Source organism: Tamandua tetradactyla, chromosome 11 (assembly GCF_023851605.1).
Source record: "Tamandua tetradactyla isolate mTamTet1 chromosome 11, mTamTet1.pri, whole genome shotgun sequence".
Taxonomy (NCBI): Eukaryota; Metazoa; Chordata; class Mammalia; order Pilosa; family Myrmecophagidae; genus Tamandua; species Tamandua tetradactyla.
Genome location: NC_135337.1, coordinates 38,496,838 through 38,510,280, shown reverse-complemented (window position 1 = coordinate 38,510,280; position 13,443 = coordinate 38,496,838). Strand labels below are relative to the sequence as shown.

The following is a 13,443-nucleotide window of genomic DNA, read 5'->3' as shown; positions in this document are numbered from 1 at the left end:
TCAAAAAATCTTATATAATGGGGGCAGTGCTCAGAGGAAAATTTGTAGCAATGAATGCCGATATTTAAAAAAGAATAAAGATCTGAAATCAAAACCTAACTGCCCATCTGGAAAAAGAAGAACAAGCTAAATCTAAAGTTAGTAGAAAGATAAATATTGGAACAGAGATAAATTAAATAAAGAATAGAAAAACAATTAAGAGAATCATTGAAACCAAAAGTTGGTCTTTGAAAATGTCAATGAAATTGACAAACCTTTAGCTAGACTGACAAAAAAGAAAGAAGACACAAATAACTAAAATCAGAAATGAGAAGGAGGGTATTACCATGATCTTGCAGAAATTAAAAGGATTATAAGATAATACTATAAGCAATTATATGCCAGCAAATGAGAAAATCTAGAGGAAATGGAAACATTTCTAGAAACACACAACTTACCTAAACTGACCCAAATAGAAATAGAAGCTCTAAATAGACCTATAATAAATAAAGAGACTGAAGGAGTAATCATAAACCTTTCAACAAAGAAAAGCCCAAGACTGGATGGATTTACAGATGAATTCTATTAAACATTCAGAGAGGAATTAGTGCCAAACCTTCTCAAATTTTTTTTATAAAAGTGAAGAGGAAGGAATTCTTTTTAACTCACTTTGTTAGGCCATTGCTCTATTATTAAAGCCAGAAAAAAAACATTGCAAGAAAATGAAAACTATAGACCAATTTCCCTTATGAATACAGATGCAAAAAATCTTCAATAACATACTAGCAAATGAAATCCAATAGCATTTTAATAGAATTATTCACCAAGACCAAGTGAAACTTATCCCAGAAATGTAAAAGTGTCTCAATGAAAGAAAATCAATATAATACACCACATTAACAGAATGAAGGAAAAAAATCACACAATAATCTCAATTGTTGCAGAAAAGGCACTTGACAAAATCCAACATGATTTTAAAAATACTCAGAACAATAGGAATTGAAGGTAACTTCCTCAACGTGATAAAAGACATATAGGAAAAACCCAGAGCTAACATTATACTCAATGGTGAAAGATGAAAGCCCTTCTCCTGAGGTCAAGAGTAAGACAAGGATGTCCACTTTTACCACTGCTATTCATTATAGCATTATATTGGAAGACTTTGCCAGAAAAATTAGTCAAGAAAAAGTAAAAGTGTCCAAATTGGAAAGGATGAATAAAACTATGCCTATTTGTAGATGCCGTGATCTTTTATATAGAAAATCCAAAATAATACACAAGAAAAGTACTAGAAATAATAAACAAATTTCGCAAAGTAGCAGGATGCAAAATTAACATGAAAAAAATTAGTTGTGTTTCTATACACTGGCAAAGATTATTCTGAAATGGAAATGAAAAAAATTCCATTACAATAGCTCCTAAACGAATAAAATGCCTAGAAATAAATTTAACCAAGAAAGTGAAGGACCTGTACACTGAAAACTATGAAACACTGCTGAAAGAAATTAAAGACCTAAAAAAAGTAAGATATCCATGTTCATGGATAGGAAGACTTATTAAGATATCAATACTACCTAAGGTGATCTACAAATTCAGTGCAATCCCTATCAAAATCCCTAAGGCCTTTTTTTTTGCAGAAATGGAAAAGCCAATCCTCATATTCATGTAGAATCACAGGGGCGTTGTATAGCCAAATCAATACTGCAAAGGAAGAACACATGTTGGAGGTCTCACACTTTCCAATTTAAAAGCACCACGGTAATCAAAAAAGTGTAGTACAAGTATAAAGATAGACATTAGACAATGGGATAGAATTGAAAGTTCAGAAATAAAGCCACACATCTATGGCCAATTGATTTTTGACACAGGTGCCAATTGCATCAACTGGGGGGAAGAATGGTCTTTTCAACAAATGATGCAGGGAAGACCAGATATTCACTTGCAAAACAATGAAGTTGGACCTCCACTTCACATCATATTCAAAAATTAACTCTAAATGGATCAAATACCTAAAACATAAGTGATAAAACCATAAAACTCCTGGAAGACAACATCTTGGATTTCACAGTAATTTCTTATATAGGACACCAAAAGCACATGCAACAAAAGAAAAAATCAGATTAAATGGACTTCATCAAAAGTTAAAACTTCTGTACATCAAAGGACATGATCAAAAAGTGAAAAGACAACCTACAGAACGGGAAAAAATAATTGCTGACCATATCTCTGATAAGGGCTTAATATCAAGAATATATAAAGAACTTCTACAACTCGCAACAGAAAGACATCCTAATTTTAAAATGTGCAAAATATTTAAATGGCATTACTCCAAAGAAGATATACAAATGATCAATAAGCATATGAAAAGATATTCAACATACTTGGTTATCAGAGAAGTGCAAATTAAAACCATAATGAGATACTGCTTCACACCTACTAGAATGGTTGTTATTAAAAAATAGAACAAAAGAATATGTGTTGGGTGGGCCGCGGTGGCTCAGCGGGCAAAGTGCTTGCCTGCTATGCCGGAGGACCTCGGTTCGATTCCCGGCCCCAGCCCATGTAACAAAAACGGAAAAACAAAATACAATAAAGCAAGAAAATGTTTGGAAATGTTTCCCTTTCTTCCTTCCTTCCTTCCTTCTATCCTTCCTTCCTTCTCTCCGTCTTTCCTTTAAAAAAAAAAAAAAAAAAAAAAAAAAAGAATATGTGTTGATGAGAACCCAGAGAAATAGGAATACTTTGCTGGTGGTATTGTAAAATGGTGCAGTCACTGTGGAAATCAGCTTAGGAGTTCTTTGGGAAGTTGAAATGGAATTAACATTATGACCCAGCAATTCTACTTCTTGGTATATACCCAAAAGAATCAAAAGAAGGAGCTTGAACAGATTTTTGTATGCCAGTGTTCATCATAGCATTATTCATAAATTGCCAAAAGTGTCCATCAACAGATGAAGGGATAAAAAAGTATAGTAACACACATTTGAATATTGAATATTCAGACATAAAAAGAATGAGGTTCCCATGTATGCCACAACAGGGATGAGCCTTGACGACATCATGTTGAGTGAAATAAGCCAGATACAAAAAGACAAATGTTGTATGATCTTGCTTACATACAATATCAAGAAGAAGCAAATTTCTAGAGACAAATAGTAGATTATAGGTTACCAGGGACTAGTGGGTTCAGGGGAGATGGAATTACTGTTTAGTGGGTGCAGTGTCTATTTGAGATGAAAAAAAAAATTGGGGTAATGGATATGGATGATGGCAGCACAATGTGGTGAATGTAATTAATATAAATGAATTGTACATTTGAAAGTGGTTAAAATGGGAAATTCTGAGTTAGGCTTATGTTACTACAATAAAAATTTTGTAAAAATTAATATATGGTCATCAAAGAATATATGAAAATTACTCATAACTGCAAGAGAAAAACATCTATATATTATATATATATAATAGATATGGATAGATTATTTTAATGTTTGAAATGTGACTTCATTGGAACATGGCAAAGAAAATGAATCCCAGGGAAGAAGAGAAAGAGGCTGGGTAGTATGTGGTGGCATTTCAGCTCTCCCCTCTGTGTCACTTTTTAATCTATTGCTTTTCTCAGTTCTCCCTCCTGCTCTATTGTGTTCCTCCTGTTACTTCCGGAGTTTCATAGAAGCAGCAGTAAGAATGAAGATAAAAGGAATATATGTATAGATTCATCAAAATAATAAATTTCTGCTCTAATATAGTTTTAACCTTTTTCTTTTGGACATTCTTTTGCAGGTTTCTCCAGGCAGTCTACTAGGAAAATGAGAGTATTTAGTGATATTTGTATAAATTTATCATCAGAGACATTGTAGAACACCGACCTATTAAAAATATGTCTTTTTCTTGGCCCTTAAATAATGTATGTGGCTTTTGTTATTTGGGATTTCTGGAAAAGCAGAAATGTTATCTGGGGGAAATGGAAGGAACATGTCGCCTTTTGGTCTAGGGTATCCACATAAATCACAATGGCCCACTTTATTTGATGTTATTTTCTTAATTGAATAAAAGGAATAAAAACATTCAACCTCCTCTTGGACAAAGGGGCTCAGGTTAATATTTGTAAAGTACTTTGAAGCTGGACACCATTACCATTATCTTCATAAAAAGGGAATCAAGGTCCACCTTTCTCTCCTAAATAAATCTAGTATATAATTTCCTAAAGAGTTACTAAACAATAAAAAGTGGGCTGTGCTGTGAAAGCCATATAAAAATTGAATTGAGTTAGCCTTTAACCAATAGTAGTTTTCCTAAAGTCTTTTTGTAGTATTAAAGAAATGTCACATCAATGAAACAAGAACAAAAATACCTAAGGGCTTAGAGCTATGCTATAAAATTAATGCCTGATTTTTTTTTTCCTTCATACTTTGAAAAACAAAGAGCTTTTATTTTGCAGGCTGGACGCTGGACTTACACACTGAACAATACCCACCATTCTCTTCAAGCCTTAAAAGTGATCGTGACTTCTCGTGCCTCGAGCTCAGCAGTGCCCCCTGCCACTGTTGAAACCTATGTGGAAAGAGACAGCACCCACTTTCCCCATCCAGTGATGATTTATGCAAATGTTAGAAAGGGGTTTTATCCCATCCTTAATGCCACTGTGACGGCTACAGTTGAGCCAGAGACTGGACCTCCTGTTACACTGAGACTTTTTGATGATGGAGCAGGTAATAAGGAATGTCATGTCATTTTTCAGGTTCTCTAGCAGTCATGTTATAAATGATTCTGAAGTATCAACATTAAGCTCATCTGTAAAATTCTTCCAATTCAATTATTTTTCTCATCCAATCTTATCAGATTCTCAAATTGTAGAATCACTGGCATACAGAGTAGCTACGGCTTACATCTGCACAAGAAAGATAGATGTGGACGTGGGAAAAGAGAGTCTCTGTGAGGCTCTGTGAGTGTGGTTGTGTGTGAGCAGGAGAAAGAGTATGGAAGGAAGCCTCTTGACACCTCAGCCTTGACATCCACTTGGTGACATTGTCCGCTTGGCCTCCTGTAGTGAGTTCACATAGGGATGGGCTTATAAGTCCTCATGACGTGTTCCTCTAAAATTCCTCTAAAATTTACTAAGTTCTCTATTCACTGAAATACTTAGGTGGGACACTTAAAAATAACAAATGAAACCCCAAGAAGGAAGCTTCTGTGAGAAAGAATCCATTGTTTTTTCCCTTTAGACCCTGTTGTGAAGAGAAAATTGAAAATTGAACTTGTGACCCATGACATGACCGTTCTTTAGCCAAGCAGCTGGGATGATGAGAGGGCACAGTCTTAGGTTTGGCAATCCATCGTATCTTGCCAGGGCAATCTTAAGTACTATTTATGAAACAAAAGTTCATTCAAAGGATTTTCATTTAAGTCCACCTCAGAGGGATACCAGAGAAATCCTCTTGCTTATGGGAATGGAACCAAATGAACTTCTCATGTTCGGATTGCTTATCCATGGATGAATCATTCATTTACTGTACATAGTCCAAAAATACACTTTGCGAAATGATTCTCCCTTATTGCCCCAGCCTGTGGACTGGCCTAGTGAACTGTTCCTGGCCCCCTTCGGAAAGATCATCTGATTCAGCTCAATGAGCTTTTATATTTATTCCCTGGAACCATTTCATTTAGTTGCTATCGAATTTACACCCTAGAAAGAAACAATGAAAAAATATTAGTTAGGCATCAAAGTGTAGATTTTGGTTTTTTAAATACTTAATGCATATGCACCTAGCCTTCTAATATTTATTTTTATAGTGGGAGCAATGTTTCTCTTCTAAATAATCTCTTGCGCAGTCTCTAATAATCATCACAACAATCCCATGAGGTAAGTTATATCCCCGTTAGAGATGAGGAAACTGAGGTTCAGAGAGATTTTCACAGCTAAGAAGTGGCAGATCCAAATCTTAAAACTAATTCTTCCAACTCCCAAACCAATATTTTCTCATTTCTTTCTCTTTGTGATTAAAAGAGATGTCAAAGATTGTGGCATGGAGATCTTTCATTATTTCGAGAATTTTTCCTGTTGTTTTTCAACAAGGAGAGACCTTATTAATCACTAAGCCACTAAATACCAAAATTTTATTTCTTTCCAATAGACATAGAAAAAGAATTTAATCCTACCTTAATAAGTAAGATGTTTAAAACTTTCAAGTTTAATTAAATATACTGCTTTTCTCATGTTAAGGAGCCTGGCACCTTGTAGTGGGGAAAATGGGGATTCTAGATCACTATAGCTATGATACCATGCTAACATGCAGTGTGAGAACTGAATTGACCTCTAGGATAGGACAATCCACTTGTTCAGTGTTTACTTATGATCTTGAACTAAACTGGACCTCTACTGCTGTCCTGGAATCTGGGCTTTCCCTGCTAATTAGTCATTGATTTTGCTTGTAATTGAATTGCTTTCTGAGGCTCAATGCAAAAGGAAGGCAGTCCTGCACTGGTGCTGGCCAGCTTTCAGAATGTTTCTGAAACAATGCCTGCCAAATTCCAATCTAGAACTAGAATCCTTAGAATATAGAACAACAGTTCCAAGCACTCTCTAATGAGGGAAATTAAAGAATTTCATAGTATTTTATCAAGTAACAAAGATTTTTTTATTAAGGTATGTTATTAGGGCTGAAGCAGGTGTAATTCACTTTCCTTAGAAAATAATTTTTCAGATGCTATGAAATAACAGCAAGCCATTGGATTTTTGAATCAATGTTAAAATCAAATTATCAAAAGTAGGTATGACCATGATAGCATATGCTGAAATGGGAAGAATAAGGGAGTAATTCTTATTTTCAGTGGCCTAATTAAATGTCAGTAAACAACTGTGAAAACAAATGCTAACATTTACTGTTTTTCTTTATACAGGTGCTGATGTTATAAAAAATGATGGAATTTACTCGAGGTATTTTTTCTCCTTTGCTGTAAATGGTAGATATAGCTTGAAAGTGCATGTCTATCACTCTCCCAGCATAAGCACCCTAGCCCACTCTATTCCAGGGAGTCATGCTATGTATGTACCAGGTTACATAGCAAACGGTAAGAATCGCTAGCACTTTTATTTGAGTGACATCATTTCATGTAAATATATCTCGTGTATGTGAGTGGGTGTATTGAAAGACAGAGAGAGAGAGATTGAAAGGGAAGTGGGAAGGAAGGAAGAAAGTAACAAAGGGAGGGAGGGAGAGAGAGAGAGAGTGGGGAGAGAAAGAAAGAAAGAAAAGAAGGAAGGAAGAGAGAGCAAGAAAGGAAGAAAGTGGAAAGAAACAAAATAAAAAGGAAAGGAAGGGAAAGGAAGGGATGAAAAGAAAGGAAGGAAGGAAGAAAAGAAAGCAGAGAGATGGAATTTCAAAACTTTTTTTTGTATGCAGTATGGCAGGGTCATATTTCATTCTTTTTCCATGTCAGTGTCCCGTTATTGCAGCACCATTTGTTGAATTTTTGTTTGGTTGGTTTTGTTTGTTTGTTTTGGGGGGAAGTGCATGGGCTGGGAATCGAACCCGGGTCTCCCGCATGGTGGGCAACAATTTTACCACTGCACTACCCTTGCACACCCTCACTGAATTTCAAAACTAAAATTTTATGCCTAAGATAATGTTCAGTTTGTTGAATACCCCTTCAATCCTCCACGATTTATTGTAGCAGATATAAGAAGGCAATAAATAGTTCCCACAGATTTTCTCCAACCTACATTTAGTTATTATCTTGGCCCCTTTCTTGTGATTGTTTTATCAGCATTTCTAATAGATAAAGAAACTTACTGAGCTTTTCAGTTCCTGCCTCTGCATTTCTCAGAAGTTCAGGCAAGAGAAAGAGGCAAAAAATTAGCAGTTGAAACGATGAAACAAATGACAATCCACAAGGGAAATGAGTTTCTCAATAAATATGAGTTTCAGGTATCAACTGAGTGATATCTGAAGATGTTCTGTCTTCCTTTAAGATAAAATTATCAAACAAATTGAAGATACACACCTTTTTTTAACACGTCATTAGATGTGGAGCAGTGACTAATGTCTCAGCCACAAACAGAAATGTATCATGTTGTCTTTAAAAAGAAGTATTTTACAAACATTCTTATTTCCAAATATGCAAGTTCCTTATGAATGCTACTATTTTAGCTGCTCTAATGAATCATTTGGACAATTTCATAATATGCATCTCTATTTTTTATTCTGTGTATACTTTTTGCTAGAACATACTCAAGATGCTACAGTAGATTCGCATCTCCTGGTCTCTTTAGTGTTTCCTAGAAAACAGTTCACTTTCACCTCTATTTAAAATAACTTGGGTCTTCAAAACCATTGTAAAACAATTTGGAAGTTAATATGGCTGGATTGCAGATATGATTTTGTATGTAGATTTTATCATTTCTAGATAGATATTCCTTCTTTATATATGTATATTTGTATGCTGTATGGCGGGGTCACATTTCATTCTTTTTCCATGTGAGTATTCAGTATTGCAGCACCATTTTTTAAATTTTTGTTTGGTTGGTTTTTTGCTTGTTTGTTTGTTTGTTTGGGGGGAAGTGCACGGGCCAGGAATCGAACCTGGGTATCCCACGTGGCAGGCGAGAATTCTGCCACTCAACTATCATTGCATTGCCTAGACTTTGGGCACAATATTTATCTTCTGTGTGCCTCAGTTTCATCATCTGTAAAAATGGGGCCAATTGTACATTCTTTATAGCATTGCTTGGAAGATTAAATACAAGTAAAGCACTTAAAAATGCCTGACACAGAGTAGGCATTCAATAAACACTATTTATTATTATAGTTAAAATAATTGTGTTAGGTGATTATAATCCATGTGACTTTAATATCATCCATAAGCACATAACTTCCAAATTCGTAACTTCAAAAAGATATCTTCTAGTTAAAACCTCTATTTTGGGCTTAAAATCCACATCTAATGACTCCTTGACATCTCCATTTAGATATTTTACAGGAATTTCAATCCTTATGAGTTATATTTTTGGTTTTCTTCCTTTAACCTACCTTCCTTTAACCCAGGTTGCTCCTTTTAAGAACCTGGGAGCTATTTTTTTTTTAACCAACATTTTCTCCTTCACCATTCATTATCCAAACCCAGTATCACCTTTTATCTCCAAAATCCATCTCAAACTACCCACTTTTGCCTCGTCTTCAGTGCTATCACCCAGTCCTAGCTGCCATCTTCTCTTGTCTGGAGTCTTGTGATGGTTATCTAAGTGGACTCATTGTTTCTGTGCTTTAATCCATTATTCACCCAGTGGCCAGAGTGACCTTAGAAAACAAATAAGCAGAGTGCATCAGAAAGCAAATTTTATTCTATCACTCCCAGAGCATGCAAAATTAATATTGAAAACTACTAAAATGTCCCGCAAGATCTTGAATGAACTCCTGTCTCCTATCAAACTACTCTTCTTCTTGCTTTAATTTAGTTTTACTAACTTGCAAAACTCTTCTGCACCTCAGGGTTGTTACACAAACTATTCCCTCTGCCTGGGATATTATATTCATTCTTTACCAGGCTGACTCCTACTCATCCTTCAGGAAATCTTTAAGTGTTACTTCCTTGGAGAGACAGACCTTGATATTCTAAATTATGTACACATGTTATTTTTTTCGTGGCACCCTGCTTTTATTCCTTCTTACAATGATCACAGTTTGGAAATATATGTTTATTAATATAATTAATATAACTACAGGCACACTTCCTTTTATTGTGCTTTGTTTTATTGCACTTCACAGGCACTGCATTTTTTTACAAATTGAAGGTTTGTGGCAGTGCTGCCTCCAGCAAGTTTAAAGGCACCATTTTCCCAACAGCATGTGCTGTCTCTGTGTCACATTTTGGTAATTCTCACAATATTTCAAACTTTTTAAGTATTATTATATCTGTTATGGTGAGCCATGGTCATTGATCTTTGATGTTACTGTTGTAATTGTTTGGAGGTGCCACGAACCACATCCATATAAGATGAAAAATGTAATTGATAAATGTTGTGTGTTTTGACTGCTCCATAGATCAGCTGCTCCCCTGTCTCTCTGCCTCTCACTGGGCTTCTCTATTCCCTGAATACACAACAATATTGAAATAGGCTAATTAACAACCCTACATAACCTCTAAGTGTTCAAGTGAAAGAAAGAGTCCATGACTCTATTTTAAATCAAAAGCTAGAAGTGATTAAATTTAGTAAGGCATGTTGAAAGCTAAGCCTCTGGTGCCAAAGTTAACTAAGTTGTGAAGGCAAAGAAAAAGTTCTTGAAGGAAATGAAAAGAGCTACAGTGAAAACATGAATAAGTAAGCAAAACAGCCTGATTGCTGAGATGGAGAAAGTTTTAGTCGTCTGGAGAGAAGATCAAGCCAGCCACAACATTCACTTAATCCAAAACCTAATCCAGAACAATGCCCTAACTCTTTTCAATTCTATGAAGGGTAAGAGTAGTGAGGAAGCTGCAGAAGAAAAGTTTGAAGCTAGTAGAGGCTGGTTCATGAGGTTTAAGGAAAGAAGCCATCTCCGTAACATAAAAGTGCAAGGTAAAACAGCAAGTCCTGATGTAGGAGCTGCAGCAAGTTATCCAGAAGATCTACCTAAATCATTGATGAAGGTAGCAATTCTAAACAACAGATTTTCAATGTAGATGAAAGAGCCTCCTATTAGAAGAAGATGCCATCTAGGACTTTCATTGCTAGAGAGAAGAATTCAGTGCCTGGCTGGTTCGTGAGGTTTAAGGAAAGAAGTTGTCCCCGCAACATAAAGTGCAAGGTGAAGCAGCAAGCTCTGATTGTGGAAGCTACAGCAACTTAATCCAGAAGATCTGGCTAAGATCATTGATGAAACAGATTTTCAATAAAGATGAAATAGCCTTCTTTTGGAAGAAAATGCCATTTAGGGCTTTCATAGCTAGAGAGGGGAAGTCAATGACTGGTTTCAAAGTTTCAAATGGCAGGCTGACTCTCTTGTTAGGGGCTGAGCAGCTGTTGACTTTAAGTTGAAGCCAATGCTCATTTGTCATTACAAAAATCCTAGCACCATTAAGAGTTATGCCAAATCCATTCTGCCTGTACTATATAAATGGAACAACAAAGCCTGTTTGACAACCGCATCTGTTTACAACATGGTTTACTGAATATTGTAAGCCCAAAGTTGAGACCTAATATTTGGAAAAAAGATTTCTTTCAAAATATTACTGCTCATTGACATTGCACCTGGTCAGCCAAGAGCTGTGATGGAGATGTACAATGAGATTCATGATGTGTTCATGCCTGTAACACATTCATTCTGTAGCCCATGAATCAATAAGTCATTTTGACTTTCAAATCTTATTATTTAAGAAATACATTTTGTAAGGCTATAGCTGCTATAGCCAGTGATTACTCTGATGGATCTGGGCAAAGTCAATTGAAAAACTTCTGGAAAGGATTCACCATTCTAGATACATTAAGAACATTCGTGATTCATGGGAGGAGGTCAAAACATTAACATAAACAGGAGCTTGGAAGCAGTTGATTTCAACCTCTCATGGATAACTATGAGGGGCTCCAGACTTCAGTGGAAGATGTAATGGCAGATGTGGTGGAAATAACAAGAGAACTCAAATTAGAAGCCTGAAAAAGTGACTGAATTGCTACAATCTCCTGATAAAACTTGAGAGGAAGAGGAGTCACCTCCTATGGCTGAGTAAAGAAAGTGATTTCTGGAGTGTAATCTACTCCTGGTGAAGATACTGTGAATTGTTGAAATGACAATAAAGGATTTAAAATATTACATAAACTTAGTTGCTAAAGTGATAGCAGGGTTTGAGAGGATCAACTCCAATTCTAAAACAGGTTCTGCCTTGGGTAAAATGCTATCTATAGCATCACATGGTACAGAGAAATCTTTTGGGAAGATCGGCAAACTTCACTGTCTCATTTTTAAAAATTGTCACAGCCACCTCAACCTTCAGTAACCACCACCCTGATCACTCAGCAGCCATCCACACAGAGGCAAGACCCCCACCACCACCAAAAAGACTACAACTCACTAAAGGCTTAGATGATGGTTAGCATTTTTTGCGATCAGTTAATTTTAAATTAAGCAGTGTACATTGTTCTTTTAGGCATAATGCTATTTCCCACTTAACAGAGTAGAGAACAGTATAAACGTAACTTTTCTATGCATTGGAAAACCAAAAAAAAACATGTGACTCACTTTATTGTGATATTCACTTTACCACAAATGTTTCTATCTGTGATACCTCTGCAGTATGCTTATATAAATCCCATGATGGCAGGGTCCTGTTTTATCTATGATTTCTGGCACAGTGTATGCCCTCAGTAAATATTTCTTGAGTGAATGAATGGATGAATGAGTGGATTATTGAATGAACAAACTCAGTTATTCTAATGATAAAGGAAAGAACAAAAAGGTCTTTAACCCTCTCAATCATCTGTCAAGAACAAGCAATCCAGGAGATTTATAATTTGTTGTTTGGCTATTCTTTTCTTTTGTGTCCCAGGTAATATTCATATGAATGCCCCAAGAAAATCCATGGGCAATCATGAGGAGGAGGAAAAGTGGGGCTTTAGCCGAATAAGCTCAGGGGGCTCCTTTGCAGTGCTGGGAGTTCCAGCTGGCCCCCATCCTGATGTGTTCCCACCATGCAAAATTATTGACCTTGAAGCTGTGGAAGTGGAAGAGGAAGTGACTCTGTCTTGGACTGCACCTGGTGACGACTTTGATCAGGGCCAGGGTAGGTATACTGCCCTGTTTTTTCAGGATGTGGTGCCTCTAATAATTATGTCAGGGATTTGGGTGGGTAAAAATAGCTTTGAGCCCTAGAGGTTTGAATGCTGCAGAGGGTTTCCAAGGAAAGCTTTGAGTTGCTGATAGAGTTTTGAACCTTGGAGTCCAGGAACAGAAGCTTGTCTGTTTCCCCAGGATTGAAGAGGCCCTGATAACCAGCAGACACTAATCATACATAAACCTTGACCGGAAACATAAATACCACATGTAATAGTGGTTTATTTACAGAAATAGGTTCTGCATTATATAGGATGCCCTTCCAAATACTGGGAGTGATTCATTTTTCTGAAAAATTAGATAGTGAATATTTATTCAAAGATTTGCAAAGAAGGCTTCAGGGAATAATTCCCATAAGTCATACAAAACTTGATGCATTTCCGTCTTCTAATTTTGGTAATTGTTTATGTTAGTGAGGTTGAACCAGTCCACTAGTTCAGACCTTTCATATCCTGCCTTGGGTGGACACAGAAGGAGTGTATTCTTCTACTTTCCCTTTTCTAAGTCTTATGCTAAACTTCAGGCTTTCATTATATCATCTCTTTATTCTCAGAGCAACACAAAAGAATAACATTTCTTAGAGAACATTCTTTCTGACAACTTTGCCATCACCAGGACATGGTTAACATTGATTATACATTCAGTGGTTTATTTCCTGATGCCT

The 13,443-nt window shown here is 36.1% G+C and overlaps 1 protein-coding gene across 4 annotated transcripts in view; it reads left to right on the top strand.

Annotated features, from left to right (window-relative positions):
* The window catches only part of CLCA2 (chloride channel accessory 2), a 90,446-nt gene that overhangs the window by 70,481 nt on the left and 6,522 nt on the right, over positions 1 to 13,443 (top strand). For all 4 annotated transcript variants that reach the window (XR_013159346.1, XM_077120398.1, XM_077120396.1 and 1 more), the window contains 3 exons: positions 4,418 to 4,688; positions 6,877 to 7,047; positions 12,496 to 12,729. Coding sequence is in view for 3 of the 4 variants with exons in the window: in XM_077120398.1 (XP_076976513.1) it covers positions 4,418 to 4,688; positions 6,877 to 7,047; positions 12,496 to 12,729 (676 nt within the window). In the remaining variant the exon portion in view is untranslated. The remainder of the gene's footprint in view (positions 1 to 4,417; positions 4,689 to 6,876; positions 7,048 to 12,495; positions 12,730 to 13,443) is intronic.